The sequence below is a fragment of the Misgurnus anguillicaudatus genome, chromosome 18 (assembly GCF_027580225.2).
Source record: "Misgurnus anguillicaudatus chromosome 18, ASM2758022v2, whole genome shotgun sequence".
NCBI lineage: Eukaryota > Metazoa > Chordata > Actinopteri > Cypriniformes > Cobitidae > Misgurnus > Misgurnus anguillicaudatus.
In genome coordinates, this window is record NC_073354.2 from 29,539,180 (window position 1) to 29,559,618 (window position 20,439).

At 36.5% G+C, this 20,439-nt stretch overlaps 1 protein-coding gene across 2 annotated transcripts in view; it reads left to right on the forward strand.

Annotated features, from left to right (window-relative positions):
• The window catches only part of stum (stum, mechanosensory transduction mediator homolog), a 29,662-nt gene extending 16,672 nt beyond the window's left edge, over nt 1–12,990 (forward strand). The window contains exons 2-4 of one of the 2 annotated variants that reach the window (XM_055185598.2): nt 5,638–5,817; nt 6,324–6,332; nt 10,651–12,990. In XM_055185598.2, the coding sequence (XP_055041573.1) occupies nt 5,638–5,817; nt 6,324–6,332; nt 10,651–10,685 (224 nt within the window). In that variant the 3' untranslated portion in view covers nt 10,686–12,990. The remainder of the gene's footprint in view (nt 1–5,637; nt 5,818–6,323; nt 6,333–10,650) is intronic. The other variant, XM_055185599.2, reaches the window with a different exon arrangement.
• The last annotated feature ends 7,449 nt before the right edge of the window (nt 12,991–20,439 follow it).

Here is a 20,439-nt window from a genome sequence, read left to right on the forward strand (position 1 = left end):
ATGTTAATCTGCAATATCGCGATTATCCACTAGATGCATTTACCCAATTTATTTCTTCACAAAAATGCAATTATTTCAGCATTTTGCAAAAAAATATATATTTTTAGAAAAAATACCCATATTTAATTTTTTCCCCATTCTGTTTGTTTGTTTATTGTTTGTTTGAAAGCAGATGGTCTGTTCTTTCATTTGATATATTTGTATGTTCATATATTTTTAAAAAGAAAATTTTCCTGGAAGGCATTTTGTGAAACTTTTGTAAAAATCACAAAAATTGCTGGCGGGCAACTTTGCAAAAAATGGCTGGCAGGGAATGAGTTAAGCATCCTGCTTATGTGGACACGCAAAGCCCATATGGCAAAAAATATATTTTCAAATATAGACGGTTTCAGCAGTAACAACATAAACAAGCGGCTGTCGTGGTCCGCACGTAACTTCCGGTAAACTCCGCTAAGAACAAATAACAACAAAGTTCTTTAAACGTAGTTAATTTATATAACAAGCAAAAAACAACAACAACACATAGATTACCTAGGAAACCGAAACATTTGTTATTTTCGACGATGCATTTGTTCAAGAGATAATTTTAGCAACTAGTCTGACCATTTAAAAAAACGAAACCAGAAGTAAAGTTCGGATTCAGACGTGTATTGCGTCAGCGCACGTGCGTCCGATGAAACGGTCTATACAAAAAAGCCAAAAAATATATGTATGTATATATATTTTGAAATGTGTTTACAAAAATTTATTTTTCACCAATACATTTTTTGGCCATTTTTCGCATATTTTAAAAAATATTTGAAAAATAAATATATTTTAAAGCATTTATATTCACATCACATCGGAAGAAAAACGTGTACACATTACAGGTTTGAAAAGATTAAAATTAAATATATATTTTAACTGCAAAAATATACTTTTTATACATAATTATACATTTTATACTTTAAATAAACTTTTATATTTTGGCCAGGAATTTTTTTTTGCCATATTGTAAATATAGAAATGCATATTTGTTGCCCCTGCCATACATTTTTTAAATATATGTTAATATATGAAGGTAAAACTAAACATTTAATTAAGCTTTACTTTCTACAAATATACATTTAAAATATTTTTTGGCCAAAGAATTTTTTTTTTTTTTTTGGAATAAGGGATAATGTGGATGTAAACGTCCTCGCCCCCTGCTGGTAGATGCTGTAATTACACAATGCATTATGCTGGCACTGCCAATATCAAGTTTCTCCATGTCAGACCTTTAAAAATGATTGGATTTTATACATTTTATGTAAGGAGTTCTTACACCCAAATGTTCACGTAGTAATTGTCTGTCAGAGTTCCCATAAAGCAAAGCACACATATCTGCATTATTTGTATACTTGAAAAAATAAGTCACTGGCCGTCAATGCCTTCGAGGGCGCACGATGCGAAATTCGTCACAACATGTATGTAGCCCATCATGTGTGTGGGGTTCGTAATTTCAAAATATGTGTTCTGCGCATTGAGTTATCCTATGTGCATCACGTGTCTTGTCAAAATAAGTGCCTGCTGCAGATGCAAAAAAGACGCTTGCATTTGCCGGATACTCACATAATCTCATGCGTAATCAGAGTTTTAAGGGAGTGTCCTGCGTGTCTTGAACGTGAGCGTCTCTTTTATCACAAACGGTCTTGACGCGTGTGCAGCAGGCACCCACCTTGACAAAACACGTGATGCACATGGTTCACATGACACAACAAACACATATTTTGAAAACACGAACAACACATGTGGCACTCCGAACACATATTTTGAATTAGCGCCCCTCAGAAGAGCATTCACGAGCCGCCACTGCATGCTTACAGGGCTGCATGCACCACGCGCACCTTTCATTCAGATTAAGCTACAGCTGCTTTTCAGGCTAAGGGGTTGTATTGTTTGTATAAGAGCAATGGAAATAAGATACAGTGAAACGGTTATTAATGTTTTTTTCCATTCTGTTGGAAATTCACTTTTTAAAAGATAAACATGGAGTCTTACTCCCAGGTCCCCTCCAAAATACTACCGCCTCACACTGTGTCAACAAAAGAACAGAGCATATCCAGAGCTTTAAAGGCTGTTGTTTCAACCACCGTAAATATCTATTTTTAAAGGAGATTCACAACTTTTGTTGGCTATGATGAATGATTTAACCGCTATCTTCTCTAAATCCACTATTCTGACAGCAGTAATGAGATGCTAAATTATGCCTGGCAGCACACCAGTATCCATACAGACAGACACACTACCGCCTGCTCTTTCACTGTAAATCATACGTATCTGTCTTACAAATATAGAAAGTTATTTATAACCTAATTGCCCAGGTTTGAAGATGATTGAGAAAACCAGTGTCGTGTAGTATTTATGATGTTTATTAATGGAGTTTTAGAAATGGACAATAAAGAAAATAAAACTGCTGGGGTTTGATGTACTATGGATGTTAATTGTATTTTCTCTCTGCATTATTTGCATATTTAGGTGATCTTAAAATCATTTGGAAATGCATTAGTGCCCTAGAGCATCAAACACTGTCCATGTTTTCTGCATACTCCACGTATTGAAAGGCTGTTTATGCAGGAAAAAAAACATTGGACACACACCTTTTTAACAAACCACAAGTATCTATACAATAGTACAGCATGGGGCACTTTGGTGACTTTTGGGGCACTTTAAGTGGTTTTTACAAACATGCCTTACAAAAAACATTACTAGTGGTGCTCATCTTGAGACAAAACAACTGCAATGATGCATGTTAACTGTGCGTTCACACCAGACGTGGAAGAGGTGGCAATTGTGAGTGATTTACATGTTAAGTCAATGCAAAGATGCGAATAGGCATCCTGCGGCACAGAAGGCGCGGCATGGAAGGCGCGTGATGGTGCGGGAAATGCACAAGTTGAAAAATCTGAACTTTTGCAGATATTCATGCTGCGTTAACCAATCAGAAGCTTGCTCTAGTATTGACGTGATAACAGGAAGCGGGCAGAGTCGCAGAAGCCCCTCCCAAGACATGAATTTCCATGTTCATTCTTTGAATGACTAGAATTTCACACGCGAATGGAGCAAGTAAAATCAAAATGTTCAAGCGTCCAACTACGCGTGCGAATAGCATATTTTGCTGCCACTACCGCGTCTGGTGTGAACGCACAGTAAGATAGGCTAACTATGCGTTCACACCAGACATGGAAGAGGCAGCAAGCGCGAGTGATTTACATGTTAAGACGATGCAAAGATGCATATGCGTGGAACGCATGGATGGCGTCTTCCACTTGAAACGCACAAGTTGAAAAATCTGAAATCTTGCTCTAGTAGTGACATGATTACAGGACGTGAGCGGAGTCTCAGAAGCCCCTCCCATGCCGTGAATTTCTGTGTGAATGTCTTGAGTGAATTTCACGTGTGAATGGAGTGAGTAAACTCAAAATATTCAAGAGTCCAACTAGGCACAAATAGCGCATTTTGCCGCCTCTACCACGTCTGGCATGAACGCACAGTAAGATAGGCTAACTGTGTGTTAACACCAGACGTGGAAGAGGCGGCAATCGCGAGTGATTTACATGTTAAGTCAATGCAAAGACACGCGAATAGGGCAGAAGGTGTGGTGCAAATGGTGCGAAACATTCGGATTGAGTGTTGTCACGGGAAACTCGCGAGTTGTAAAATCTAAACTTTGGCGGATAGTCTCTGCGCGTTAACCAATCAGGAGCTTGCTCTTGTAGTGACGTGATTACAGGAAGCGAGCAGAGTCACGGAAGCCCCTCCCATGACGCAAATTTCTGCGTGAATGACTAGAATTTCACGCGCGAATGAAGCAAGTAAACTCAAAATGTTCAAGCGTCAAACTACACGCGAATAGCACGTTTTTGCCGCCTCTACCATGTCTGGAATGAACGCACAGTAAGATAGGCTAACTGTGCGTTCACACCAGACGCGGAAGAGGTGGCAATCGTGAGTGATTTACATGTTAAGTCAATGCAAGGACACGCGAATAGGGCAGAAGGTGCGGTGCAAATGGCGCGAAATATTCGGATTGAGTTTTAAAACGCGCAAGTTGAAAAATATGAACTTTGGCAGATATTCGCGCTGCGTTAAACAATTAGGAGCTTGCTCTAGTAGTGACATGATTACAGGAAGCGAGCGGAGTCGCAGAAGCCCCTCCTATGAAGCGAATTTACACGTGAATGACTAGAATTACACGCACGAATGAAGCGAGTACACTCAAAATGTTTAAGCGTCCAACTACACGCAAATAGCGCGTTTTTGGCGCCTCTACCACGTCTGGAATGAACGCACAGTAAGATAGGCTAACTGTGCGTTCACACCAGACGCGGAAGAGGCGGCAATCGTGAGTGATTTACATGTTAAGTCAATGCAAAGACACGCTAATAGGGCAGAAGGTGCGGTGCAAATGGCGTGAAACATTCGGATTGAGTTTTGAAGCGTGAAACGCGCAAGTTAAAAAATATGAACTTTGGCAGATATTTGCCCTGCGTTAACCAATTAGGAGCTTGCTCTAGTAGTGACATGATTACAGGAAGGGAGCGGAGTCGCAGAAGCCCCTCCCATGAAGCGAATTTACACGTGAATGACTAGAATTTCACGCGCAAATGAAGTGAGTACACTCAAAATGTTCAAGCGTCCAACTACACGCGAATAACGCGTTTTTGCCGCCTCTACCGCGTCTGGTGTGAATGCATAGTAAGTCAATCCAAGCTGTTTTCAGTTCAAACAAGCATTTTAGTCTTGGACTAGACTTAAACCCTGTTCGGAAAGCCACCTCTAAATCTACCAGAGATCTATACTGCCCTACAAAGCCAAAGCGCAATAACTACGCATTTGGTCAAAATTGAGTTAGGGTTGAAATGGATTTTGTGAAATCTGTTGTGTCTTGTGACAAAGTCTCCTGGTTCAATTTTGTCCCATTTCAGAGAAACGTGTGTGCCAAAATTGCATTTACATGTTTGACTGGCTGGTGTAAAAAACTTTAAGGGCATTTTTCTCAGTTTTAGTGTTTGCGTAGTTACTGCACTTAGCCTTTGGAGGGCAGCATAGACAGCAGTGTCAGAATCCTAATCACAATTTTAATATCTATTCAATCTTTATTAATGAAGATTCACAACTTTGTCATTACTGTACTTTTTAATAATTCACATGATTAATGAGGTCATTACAGAAAGTCAGACATCTTTATAAAGGCCTGAGATCAACTGGTAGAGCATTGCATTTGCAATGTAAATATCATATAATAGGTTTGAACACCCAGGGAACACACATACAGAAAAAATTTATATTACGATAAATGCAATGCGAGTCACTTTGGAAAACATATCTGCCAAATTCATAAATGTGGAAAACAGGCTAAAGTCTAAATGATTTAATTATCTAATATTAAACCTTTCACAGACAATATTAAAGATATCAAGGTTATATATTAACCAAATGTTCTTTACTTTATATAGGATGACTTTATATAGAAAATAGTAAATTACAAAAAATGGGGGTCACAAATGTAATGTAAATGAAACCAGGACTTGGGTTTTATATTGCTTGTTGACCATTTTAACTGTATGAGAACCACATGGCCCCATGTTAACAGCATCTCACCGTGCTTTGTGGCAGGTACATTCATCTCAGCCTTTACGGTCCTGTGCGGAGCGAGGACAGACCTTCCTGACAGACACATATGTTGCGTGTTCTGGCTGAACATCGCAGCCGCCTTCATTCAGATCTTGACTGCCATCGTCATGGTGGGCTGGATCATGAGCATATTTTGGGGAATGGACATGGTCATTCTTGCAAGTGAGTATGTCACAATAATACCACTAGACTACATTTTTGCACTAATTCGATTCTTTTTGTCAATGAGTAAATAAGTGCATAAACACGGTTTTCACAATCAATTTCCAGCAAAATCTCAAATGCAGATTTAACATTAGTCTACATTATTCAGATCCAATCTCACATCTTTCATGTTCCTCGTAATGGCATCTTTGCCTTCCAGGGCTGTAGAAATGCCAGAATCCTTTGAACAATGACTATTACAGCAGTCGGCTGGTAGGAGTGAATCGTAAGCGTTACAGTAATTGCTCCGTGTAGGCGGTCGAAGCTCACACAAATTTGTTTTTTATTAAAACTATAGACTATATATACAATGTAGTCTTTCAGGATACGTTAGCGTCATTTTCATGCCTTCCCTGTTAGGTACGACCAAGTTTTTGTGTTTTTGATCTGCATAGCTTTTTACAGAGTTTATATTACTAACAGTGTTTTTCTCTTATTTTGTTCATGGCGCTTTGGACCTGAAGTCTCTGAAGGTATGTGAACTTGATATTGGCTGTTGTATTAAAACTCATCATCAGATCTGCTTCAAGTAAACATCAGACATGTACACACTGCAAATACATTTGTTTTTAGTGCTTAATCCAGTTCACACCAAAATATTGCAATAGTTGTTGTATTTTCACAAGATGTTCACCCAGATGAAACTAAATTCAGATTCACCCTGCATATAAAAACTGATAATGGCTCTTGCTCCCAAATTTTGCAGTGTGCACATGGACATTATTTACGCTTATCAAAACGATATTAAATGTATGAGATTATCCTAAATAGCATCATTCTGTCTCCATGGCTGTCACTCATTCCAGCCCATCATCACTTCACATGTTTCCCGTCCAATTTTCTTATTCTGATCTAAGATAATGTGCCTCCCACCACCTGCCATCTGCCAGCCTCCCATCAGTCTTCTTAAGCCACTTTTTGTCTATTAAATACCACCATAGCACTCATTAGAAGCCTTGCAAAGGCTAGACATCATACAGAGTCTGCCGAGATGCACCTGTGCCACAATCACACAGTCACACGCTGAGCCCTTCACAAGACCTTTCTGCAGCATTTCTTTTGTGCCGTGGAAGACAGCAGAAATATTTTGTTGTGGTTTGCATGCAGCAAAGCTTAAGTCTTTATGTTTATAAAGCTGCATTGATTTATCTGCATTTTTAACCTGTTGTAATGTGATGGATTTATTAGGTTAGGTGTGATAAAAAAAATTCATTGTAAATGCTGCAAGATAAAGCCTGAATGTAAGTGCACAGAGATGCCGTTGCCAGTGATTGTTTAGCCTGTGCTATAAAATGTAATCCATTTTTAAATTGATATCAATATATATATATATATATATATATATATATATATATATATATATATATATATAACATGAGTCACCACTCCAGATCTGTCAACTGATTTGTCAAGTGAGGCTCACAGGTTTTTTTACATTTTGGTTTTAAAACCTAAGCTTGTGTAATACTAAAAGCATTTGCTTTACACTGTCTGTCGCTGGGGGCAGTAACCTGAAGTTCTGTTTTGTACCTTTACAGGTATACAAAACATAATACGATTTTGTACCCCAATGTTGGGGTACATTACTGTTTTTTATTGTGTACCTTTAAAGGTACCGTCAGTGGCGGTCCTGGCTAGATTTACGCCCTGGGCGAACCATCCCTTGGCCGCCCCCAGAAAAAAAAGAATTACCCCCAAACCCCGCCACCAACATATATTATTTTGTTATACATAATCTTAAATACAAAAAGGTAGCAAGAACAGAGAAAAACATGCAATACAGTATAAACACACACACACACACACACACACACACACACACACAGTTGCTGCTGTGGAAGTATCTGACTCCTCATTTTGGCCAGTGGGTGCTCTAGCTCTAAAATATTTCAGAAGTGCCCCTGAATTTACAATTAAGTTACCCAATTAAAATGACCATAACACACATTTTATTAGTATTTGTTACCATCCTATAAACTAAGCATACACTACAAATTATTTAAAAAGCTATATCACTGTAGCTTACAAAATGCCATGTCAATGTATATTAGAAGTTATTTAAGTTGACACATATAGCGTAAAGCAATAAAAAATTAGACAGTCAGGAGGTCTGTGTGAATTTGCACAAACTAGACTGTGTTGCCTATAGAGTGAATTTAGTTGCATGGCATGATGCCTCAATTCTAATAGTTGCTAGTTCAGCAAAACTAAAACCAAATACAGTCGTATTCTGTGGCTAATAGCAACAAATTAGCAAGAGTGTGAGGCTAATATAAATAGCCTATTTCCTACTGTCACGTCACTCACGTTGTCACTCATAGAATTCGGCATACCTTTATCTTTTGCCCGTTTCTCCTCATCTTCTTTTCCTGAACCGGGCAACTGAGATGGCTACTTTGGTCTTTTAATTTGATCCATGATGATGAAGATGAAGACTCGACATCATTAACTTTGCATTACATTTTGCCAACAACAACGTCCGTTTTGCCCGTCAATCAACCGGAGTCACGTGACGTGAGTCACGTAGATGACTCTACAGATTTTTTTTTCACATAACCCAATTAATTACATGTTCGTAGGTATATGGGTCTATGTTAATTTTAGGAATGATAAATACAATTTACTTGGAAGCAGACGCAGCAGTTTGTGTTGTGTGGCAGTCGCAAGTTGATTCCCCGCCCCCCTCACCGGTGCCTCTTTTGACACGCACACAACTGTGTTTCTCAGCACTAACTTGACATGGAAATGAGCGGTTTTGATATAGTTTTTTTTTTTTTTTTAGTGCGCTCGTGCGCCCTCACATAGATTTCGCCCAGGGCGTTCGCCCACATTGCCCCAAGCAAAAAACGGCCCTGGGTACCGTTAAATGTTTTGTACCTCTAACATTTAACTGGTACACAATATCTTTAAAGAGCACCTATTATGCCCATCAGGGTTGCCAGAATGTGTCTGGGAAGCTTAAAATACCCCACATATCATTTATTATAACATGTCAAAAATTGCCATATTTGGGTGGGAGCAAAAAACACCATTTTGTGTCTGTACCTTTAACTTTCCCCCTTTTATCTCGTCAATTAAGAGAAAACATTTGCATGAAAACTGAGTTTTTATGTTAATCTGTAACACCACGATTATCCACTAGACGGCGCACTTACCCAATTTATAAAAAACTGAAGCAAAACATTATTTACTAATTTTAAACTCTATGTATGTTTTAATAACAGTTCTGAATCTGATCTGGCAAATAATTAATTGACAAAAATGCATTTATTTCAGCTTTTTGCTAATTTTTTTTATTTATTTTTTTAAGAAAAATACCCATACTTAAGAGTTTTTAAGCAGAGAAAAATATAGATAGTATGAACATTTTTTTCCTGTTTTGTTTGTTTGTTTATTGATTGTTTGAAAGAAGAGGGTCTGTTTTTTTATTTAATATATTTGTATGTTTATACATTTTTTTAAATAAAAAAGTCCTGGAAGGCATTTTGTTAAACTTTTTTGAAAATCACAAAAAATGCTGACAGGCAACTTAAAAAAGGTATCTCACTATTCTCACTATCAGATATGGTGGAGAACTCGCTAACTGTGCTTTCACACCGCCACCGGCGAGAGCGGCAATAAAATTTCTGACTGCCCTGCCTACAACGCTATTAAAAAGTGTAGGGGACGCTCAGACGCTCGAATGCATTCTCTGGAATCCTCTCAAGCGAAGGTTTCCGCCTTCTGATTGGTTGCCACCGAACGTTTCCACCTTCCGAGTGTTTGCCGCCGAACCGTGTCATAGCTCATTACCATAAAGTTGACCTGATTTCAACTCTTCTTAACGCTCACAACGTACATGACACACCGTGAGGCTGCTCACTTCCGGCCACTTTGAAGTTTTCGCCAGTGGCTGTGTGAAAGCACAGTAAGCGTGGAAACTAAGATAATGCAGGACTGTCGATCAGTGGTCGTGGGCGGGGCTTTATCAGTGTGACGTCACATTGATAAGGGAATAAAAACGGCATGTCTAATGAGACTGCTTTGGTTTAAAGGAGATTAAACAAGGAGTGGGATTCACTGCCAACACATATTTATGTCTAAAAACACTAAAGTGGATTTTAGGTGCCCATAAAAGAACAAAAAAGTACCACCTCAATAACAGAAACTGTGCAGTTTTGTACTTTTTCTGACAATGTAGACATCTTAGTATACAGATACAAACAATCTATGCATTTACTTGCGCTTACAGTGTCTATCTGTAGTAAATTATGTTTCCATATTAGGTAAATTAATCTTTAAAATATTTTGCAAAAAGGCACAACGTTCATGGCTTATTAACTGGCTTTTAACTTAAAGAACAGACCCTCTGCTTTCAAACAAACAAACAAAACAGGAAAAAAAATGTCATCATATCTATATTTATTCTCTGCCTATAAACTGATAAATATGGGTTTTTTTCTTAAAAAATAAAAATTGCAAAAAGCTGAAATAAATGCATATTTGTGAAGGAATTTTATTTAAGATTGATTATCAAAACATACACAGAGTTTAAAATTAGTAAATAATTTTTTGCTTCAGTTTTTTATAAATAAGGCAAGTGCGCCATCTAGTTGATAATTGCGGTATTACTGATTAACATAAAACCTCATCAGGAATGTCTTTTTAATGCAAATGTTTTCTCTTAATTGACGAGATAACTCGTCAATGGCGGGGAGAGAGTTAAAGATACATGTCCATTTTAGCCATTCACTTGACCCATATGTCTGTACTATATGTCTCATGAACTCTGCCATACTCCTCTGTTTACAGGCTACAGGGAGCAGGCCGTCCCTCAGCAGCTGTGATTCCTGCCCACTAAATTTTGAACGTCCACCTTCTCCAGTGCTGTCTGGCCAACTTATTGGAGCTTTAAGATGGCACCCACGTGCCCTGGGAGATCCAGGGACTTCATATGTAGATTCACAGTCCAACTCAATACTGCTGAAGGACAGTAGAAGAGCGTGGGCTGTAAATATCACTAAAACGGTCTCTGTCTACCACGTGTCAGGGAAATAAATTGTATTCGGTCTTGCTCTGCTCTGTAGTCAATACACTAAAAATACTTACATTTCGGAATTTGTTATAAAATATATGTAAATGCACTTTGAAGTGTGCAATGAAGTAGTCACAAGAATAAAGGAAGTCTTAAAGGAATAGTTCACCCAAAAATCTGTCACCATTTAGTGCACAGATTTTTACTAGGCCTATATAAAAATACAAACAAGTTGCAAGATTTATAGCATGATGTCCTAGAATAAAGTTGCTTTTCTCTATATATTATAATGAAAGTGAATGGTGACCAAAGCTATCAACATTTTTAGGCAAAATTTCCATCAATAATTTTCAGTCCGCTCTTCATACGGAGCTATCAAATGGCTTAATTCTACGTTTAAAGGTGCAGTGTGTAAATTTTAGCAGCATCTTGTGGTGAGGTGCTGGTGAATTGCAACCAATGGCTCAGTACACTGCTTACACCTCGTTTTTTAATCACATAGAGAAGCTACGGTAGCCGCCACCGGACAAACATGTCATCGCCAGAGACAACTTAGTAAAAAAAGTTTGTCCATTAAGGGTTTCTGTGGAAACATGGTGGCACAAAAGGCGACTTCCATGTAAGGGGTCCCTCGATATATGTAGATAAAAACATCGCATTCTAAGGTAATAAACACATAAAGGTTCATTATGAAAGGTCTTTATACACCGCTGATAATATAGTTTTGTATATTATTTTGCATTTCTGTCAAGAGATCCTTCTAAAAATTACACACTGCACCTTTAAAGTGCTTTTGTCCTTTTTGGAGTTCGCCAGTCCCTGGTTCGTATTCAATTCAATTTTATTTATATAGCACTTTTCACAATTGTTTAATTGTTTCAAAGCAGCTTTACATTAATAAATGCAGGAGAAAACACATAAGCAGCAGAGTACAGCCGCTAAGATTAAACCGTTTTCACATTCAGTATATGGGAAAAACATCTTGGATGCAAAATTTTAACTTTGCGATTTATAAAAGCTAGAAAAAGTCAAGTTTAAAATGATGTTAGGGTGAAATGACCGAAGTTTGTATATATGTGAACTTTACCTTTAACAATGTGTAATATTTTGCTTTCACACAGAGCACTCCCTTAAAACACATTACACTGAATATTTATATGGTTGTGTGGTCATTCCAGTGTTGATAGTATTTCTTTATACCATGCTGTGTTTTATATTACTTATATTAAAGCCTTATCTTTTTTTACAAAATCATTAAAGGGGACATATCATGAAAATCTGACTTTTTCCATGTTTAATTGCTATAATTGGGTCCCCAGTGCTTGTATCAACCTAGTAAATGTGAAAAAGATCAACCCAGTAACTCAGTTTTGGTAAACCAGTCTCTGCAAGCATGTGAAAAAATACGTCAGTGTAATTTGGCTCCCCTTGTGATGTCAAAAGGGGATAATACCGCCCCCTAATCTGCACTATCCAACCACAGCACTGCTATATACTGCAAACTTGATTAACTCATTTGCATTTAAAAGGACACACCCAAAACGACACATTTTTGCTCACACCTACAAGTGGCAATTTTAACATGTTATAATAAATTATCTATATGCTATTTTGAGCTAGAACTTCACATACGTACTTTGGGTACACCAACGTTTTATTTGACATCTTAAAAAAGTCTTGTGTCCCCTTTAATTTTTCTTCAGCAAGAATGCATTGTCTAATCCCTATTGGTCTTAAATACTGTACACACTATCAGACACATAACCTTTTCTCCAGTAATAATGGGCTGTAACGTGAAACCATTAAGTACTGGTGAATTGTGAGCCGGTTGCCATAGCGACTGCCCACTTTAGCCAACTTATGCGTAGGATATGAAATAATGCAATTAGTGGGAGTTATTTATGACCAGAAAGGCCGCAGTCCAAAAATAGAGATTTAAGAGGAGACATCGAAGAATTTACCACCAAATGTAAATGCATAGCCGCAACGGCTGAGTGTGCAAAACATTTACGACCCTGTCTGTGAAATGGATATACTAATTTTGAGTTTGATTTCAATCACTTATTTCACAATTTCAATGACGTTACTCAGTCAATATTAAAGATATTAAGGTTATATGTTGTTCACAGAATTAATGTAGATTGGTTTTATGTAGAAAACAGTTCATCATATAAAAAATACTTTAGCTGGGTTTTTACAGGCAAGGTCACATTTGAAAACTGCAGTAAAGTTATTTTTTTATTAGTTTGAGTCTCTTTATGAATATGAATTGTTTCTTGCTGTTTTCTTTTGTAATGTGTGCTGTGAATGTATTTGAAGATTTGTTGTACTGTAAATATGATCAGAAATAAATTAATTATTTGTGTAAAGTTGTGTGCTGTTATAGCGCTGCCTTTAAACATGTAATTTAGTGCTATTTATTATAGCCAGATGTTGCTCAGCGACTATACACTATGAATTGTACCATGTCACATCTCTGTAAATGTCAGAGGTGATACCTAATAAATAGTACCTTTAAAAGTAAAATTTTGATGTGTGCTTGTTTTTTGAACTACATCCAAACGCAATGCCAGTTTTTTTTTTTTCTAAACACCAGATGACCAAATTTAACACATGACATCAATATCTAAAAACAATTTAAACCAAATTTAGATCATAATTTTCATAAAAAATATATATTTTACTAGCAAGCTAATGGTGTAGTTGGGGAATATAGTGGTAAACAGGTACAAAAGTACTTCATATCTCCCAAAACACATCATTAATGTATAGATGGGAAGTAAACAAAAGATGGGGTGATTTTTACCCCCAAGGAACTCTAACGTATACAGGAAAATCAGTGCTTATAAGGGTTAAAATCATTACAATGATTTGCACATGTGTAAACTAGCTGCAAACATGAGCCAAAACAGCCAAACTATTATTAAAAATAAAGATTAAACAAACTAATCACCTACATTAATCAGAGATTGATGTCTGTAATAACAGTACAGTGCTAGAAGGAAGATGACATTTAGTCACAAAGGCTCATTATTAAATACAGAGACGTGACTTTAGGGCTTTTACCCAATTTACTGAAATGAAGACAATTAAAAGGAGATGAGAGGCAAGAGTTCCTCTCTTGGGAAAGTAAAGGATGTTTTACAATTAAAAACAAAGCATAATGAAGCAAGCTCTCATCCATTACATTTGTTAGGCTTAGTTTAATCCTTGCTTTGCAAAGTGTATTCAATGAAATGACTTTGTTGGATCTGCCTTTGAGTATCTGTATTGAAAATCCACCAAAGGATGCTGACGTTTCAAATCCCACTGTTTTAAATTAAAAAAGTAGCTTTAAGGGGTAAATGCTTGATTTTAAAAGTGATCAAATTATTAATATGCAAATGATCTATGACAATTTTATGCTTTTATGCTTATGCAACTGCAGTCATTTAGTATAGTATTTTGAGCACATACAGCATAATTTAGTTTCCAATAATCTACCATAATTTATGGTTTATGGCCGTTTCCTCCCTCCAATGGATTTTTTCCATGAGTCAGTTTCCATCTTTTTCCAAATAAGGCTGAATTCTCATGCTGCCGACTCGTGTTTGTTATCATCCCTTGCATTGCATTCCTTTAGTCTCAGTGTTTTTCTCATCTCTTGTGATAAAACCAACCAAAGGCACCATAGTACAGCTTTGTGCATAGGCATGCTTCATGTACAGCCAATGTTTGGCTGTACATGCCAAACAATTGCGCAGTACCACCAAGACTTTTATGAACTATTTGGGTTTGTTTAGAATGAGAAAAAGATGCGTAAATCGAGGTCTGTACAGCATGAATATACAATGCTGGCTTCTATCTACAACACATACATCTTTAATCTCCTTTAATCATTCCTGTACACATACTATTACACAATGCCTACAACATCATCCAAGCGCACAAACACTGGGCTCGTGTCATATGCCAAACACTATGCATTGGAAGTAGACAAAAATCCAGGCAGTTGCAGTCAGACGACGAATAAAAATGCATCACAGTCGTTTTGTCAACAAATGAGAAGCTGTGATGTTACAAAGTTGTTTTCTAACATGAATTTAGTTTGGTGGGAGTGTAATTGTTATTCTTGTCACCACTTTGTCAAAGTTTTTTGGCATGCATCTTCATGACATCACAGGAGGACATGATTTCTAATACAACTTTATAGTGAACTACTGATTTTGATTTTTTTCTGGTCAGAATTCATTCCTCTCAAATACCAAACTGGGGTCTCTAAGGGTTGCTTATATCAGTGGTTTTTCAAACTGGGGGCCGGGGGGCGCGAGATGGTGCCAGGGGGGCCCCAGTTTTATGACATTTTATAAAGTACATTCATTTATCATGAATTCTGTGTAATTAAACCTACAAAAATAATAAGCCAACTAACCAACAGCATTACAAGGTATACTTTTATATGTTTTGTTTAATTAAAATATTACATTTTAAACTGTTTTTGTCATAAATTTTCTTTCGGGGGGCCGCGAAAAAATGCACTGTACCCAAGGGGGGCCGCACCCTGAAAAAGTTTGGGAACCACTGGCCTATATAACCCAAAAATTGCTCTTGCTATTATAGCCAGCAGATGGCAGTCTTAGCTAAACAAAACTTTCATCAGCTGATCCACTATAAAAACAAAGTAGGCTACTGTCTACCCCATAAGAAAGGTTTAAATAAAGTAAAAAAAATACATGACTAGGGAAGTGCAACAGCCAGATAGCCAGCTACTCAATCCAGCAGCTCAGCTGTTTCAAACCTAAACCATTTAAAGGCAGGATAGGCAGGAATTATCTAAAAAAAACTTTTTTACAAATTTGTCTAAACTGTCCCCACATACCAATACACAAGTAAAATGTAAGTACCCTGAAAAAGAGAGCATAAAAATCGAGTGTCTGTAGAGGTCTCACCGCTGTTTTGGACGCAGCTCATTTTTCCATTCACTCCACCCCCTCCCTTCTGGGTTTCTTCTAAAGCCACGCCCCCAAAACACATGAACGCGCGACGCTGAGGAGCATTTACCTCAGACGAGCTGAGAGGAAAGAGCGCTGTGCATGTAGTAACATCATGTCACAATCACATGTAATAATACACCTAACTTTATCACTATAAATATAAACAAATACGATAGCTTTAAGTACTCACTATTAAGCTAGCATATCGATACTGGTAAAGTTTAAAATATATTTTGTTTGATTCAGTAACAACCGAGCTAGTTATATTTATAAGACAAAGCTAAAAACAGATTGCATTGATATAAGTTTTTTCATTACCATCAGTTACACTGTGATGAAGGTGAATTTCGTGGAAGATTCATAACATATACAGTGTTTTGCATGTAAGAGTTTCTGTGTTGAAAGCATTGTTTATACTGATGAGGACTACACTCCAGAGACAATACCGTTACCACATCGTCGACTTAGGGAAAAGCCACGCGATATTTACCCTTGTTTGATTTCTTTGTTTATTCCTTTTTTTGCCTTGTTTGCCTTCGCTGACTGCATATGCAGGTACTGTGAGTTCTGAATGCTCTTTCTCTGCAGTACTTTTGCTCTTGCTAAAGTGCCTCGTGCACGTTCAAATCAATCGGGTATGCGCACGTCTGGGCAGAATCAGATCCCATAGCAACAGGGGTGGTGCCATGGTCGCAAGAGAGAGAGTGATAGTCGCGCAAGCCAATCATTTGTTTCGTCCCGAATGGAAATAATTAGCTTTTGAGAGGTCTACAGACACTCGAGTTTTATACTCTCTTTTTCAGAGTACTTACATTTTACTTATGTATTGGTATATAAAGACAGTTTAAACTAATTTGTAAAAAAGTTTTTTAGATAATTCCTGCCTATCCTGCCTCTAACCATTTACCATTCAAGTGCCTTTTGAAACTTTGCTCTTTATCTGACCCAGCTGTTGGTCATTAATTGCCATTATTACATGAGATGAGATAGGTTGTCTGCAGAGCCAATTACATGGTAACCAATTCTTTCTAGCTTCTGTTAAATCTACCGGATACGCGCTCACAAACATCTCTATAAATTTAATGTAGTTTATAGTTTTCCTGGATAGGATTTGAGATGCCTTAATTTAAAAACATGATATCCCTGCAAAAAACAATAGACACATCACAGAAATTCTACTGGTTTTATTGGTTTTAATAGAATATGGCCCAAAACACATTACAGTGTATTGGGTTTTGTTGGTCTCTAATGGTATGTATTGGTTCTATTCGTTCTATATATTGGTTCTAATGGAATATGGCCCAAAACACAATACAGTGTAGTGGTTTTATTGGTAAAGGCTAATGGTTCCTACTATTTTAATGGAAACCAGTAGAATTTTCTGTAATGGTTTTATTGTTTTTTTCATAATGAAGATGCATAATTTTTTGTAATAACTACTCATCAAGTAAGACCACGTCTTGGGTTAATTTAAACACTGTCCGGGAAACTTCTCCTATATTGCAAAACGTAAAATCCCCAAATTTATTTTGACATTTGATGTCATGCTTCTGAAACAGATGAGAATCACAATTCTAAGAAACTAACACCCCACCCGAACTCTTGATACTGGATGTGTGGTTCAGGAATGCAGAAGATGCAATCCCACCCGCTCCTTGTCTCAATGACGTCACAAATGTAAACACCAAAGGTCATAACTTTTCAGAACATTCCTTCGTGAACAACCTAAACAAACATCCTATATTGCACTGGACAGTTTTTAGCCAAATAAAACTACTGTATAGCACATATGGACTGACTGGTGATCAAAAAATGGCAGTCGGTGTCCTAAAACACATTTTCAAAAAGAACACATTTGCACCTTGTGGATGGTTTCCCAGAAAAGGATTAGCTTAAGACAGGACTAGGCCTTAGTTTGATTAGGAAATATAACTTGTTTTAACAAACATGCCTTACTTACTAAAAACATTACTTGTGTGCATTTTAAGGCAAAACAAAGGGCACTGATGTATTTTAAGATATGTCTATTTATTTTAGTCTAGGACTAATCCCTGTCCGAGAAACCCCCCAAAGAGTTTATATTAGTACCAGCCCACTGATGTAAAATCTCAAAGGTACATATTATGACTGCACCAGTAATGAATATTAGCCAAACTTTTAATGATCCCTATTCATAGATGATAATCTGTCAGATATTTTCACATCCTAAAATGCCTGTTGATCTGTAACTTTCTTTTTTATTAATAGTCTTTTTTGGTCACCACAGATTTTTTGATGCCAAGCGCTTTATACATAGTAAGTCTTTTGGGTGTATGGCCTTCTTATTAGTACGGTTGTGCATGAGCCTGGTGGGTGTTTGGTTTTTTGACTCTTCAATATGGCCTTGCTCCAAGCTGCCCGTTCCCAAGATTAATATTTCGGAGGCCCACAGCCAACAGTGTGACTCAGTCCAAGTATGACTAAATAAGGAAATCTGGCTGATTCGAGAGAAACTGAAAATTGGGCAGTTTAACCTTTACAATTTATGCTATCAGATAAAAATAGTTATATTTGTGGACGCTGCACAAATCTGATCAGGTCAGGTTGATGCAATGGTTTTCAAACTGGGGGCCGTGAGATGGTGCCAGGGGGGCCCCAGTTTTATGACATTTTATGAAATACATTAATTTATCATGAATTCTATGTAATTAAACCTAAAAAAAATAAGGCTACTAACCAAAAGCACTATTTTTTTGTATAATTTAATGTTTTTTTTGTTGAAATGTTGAGTTTTAGAACATTTTTCGTCACAAATTTTCTTTGGGGGGTTTGGGAACCGCTACCATTGATGTATGGGTCAGTGTTTGGCAAGATGAGAAATTAAAAAATCTTTTTAAAAAACTTGTTTTAAAAGCATGCAGCAGGTATATATTTCAATGCACATTGAGTATTTATGTTGATTTTATTACATTTGCACCATTTTTATGAAAGTTAAGACTGAATGGAAGTGAAAATGTCAAATGGTGTAACCGCCAATTGCGCCAAAGAATGAGAAATATTAAATATGTTATCCACCTCGATGGCATATAAGCGTAATCATAAAAAATCATTTTAAAATATCACACGAAAATACATTTTATTAGTTATTACTAAATGTATTTTTTTATGCGTTTTTGTAATATTTGTCCGGACATATACTAAAAACAGCTCTGTTTTCTAAATAATCATTGACAAATGATGTAAAAATGTATGTAAAAAATTATATTACACTAAATTAGATGATTATATTTTATTTCACATTTTTATGAATATATTTATATATATATATATTTTTTTTTAAACTAGTTACACCAATTAACACATTGACATTTTTGCAATTATCCCCCAAATATTATTTCAAAATGAAATAAAACTGTAATTTTTAGACTTTGTCCTCAAAAAAGAGAATGTATGCAAGTAATCTGCAAATTTATTTTAAAATGTTAACCCTTTTACATTTAATTAATCCATACGGACACAAAATAATTAACGTCACGTCATTGACTCGTATGCCAAAAATATAAAACTGTCACACTGAATACTGGTATAAAATATTATTCAGATTATATATAAAATGTTTTATTGGAAGAAGGTGATAACAGTAAGTGGTGCATTTTTCATAGTTGGATAAAATAAAAAATAAAAAAGTAGCATAATTTTAAATGCACTGACAGAAAAAATGGACTATAAATGGTCGCAAGGCACTGGGACGGTAAGAATTAAAAAGATACTAATATGTACCATTTAGGTACAGTATACGTTTGGTACCAATATGTACCTCTGATGTACTATTATGAAGTCTTTAGGTGCAAATGTGTACTGCCCCTACTATGGAAGTCAAGGGTGCTTCTGATCGGTTTGGTTAAAATATCTTCCTTTGTGTTCATCAGAACAAATACATTTTTACAGGTTTGTAACAACATGAGAGTGAGTAAATGATGGCCGAATTTTCTTTTTTGAGCGAACTGTCCCTTTAAGTGCAGTGAATTAAACAAGATGGACAGTAGGTGGCAGCTATTCCCTTTTTTGAATATGAAGTTATTCCCTGCATCCCAATTTGATTAGAAAAGAACTACACTAGTCAACATTTAAAGTGGATCAAAAAGGTTCATCAAAGTTTTCCAAAGACAAGAATGGGCATTGGGAATTTTTTAAAGACAACTTTTATAAAAAGGTTTGATTCACTTCAAATGTTCACTAGTATATAACTTTTGTCTGCTTTCTGATCATATTTACATTTTGCTGGATTTTATTCAAAGCCATTAACAGTGTAACCTACATGGTACATGTGTTCGGATCAGTCCATGCATTTTAAAAATGCATTTTTTTTAAACCCATGGACAAACTGAAAATGCACACATATCTGATCCAAGTTTTGTGTTTTCATCAAATCAAACCCATATGACCTTGGCATTGTTAGCACTATGCTTAACCAACTGGGCTAGAATGACATTTTAGATCAGGAATGTATTACACTAAATTTAACACATCAGATTTAAAGCGATAGTTCACCCAAAAATGAAAATTATGTCATCATTTATTCACTCTCATGTTGTTACAAACATGTATACATCC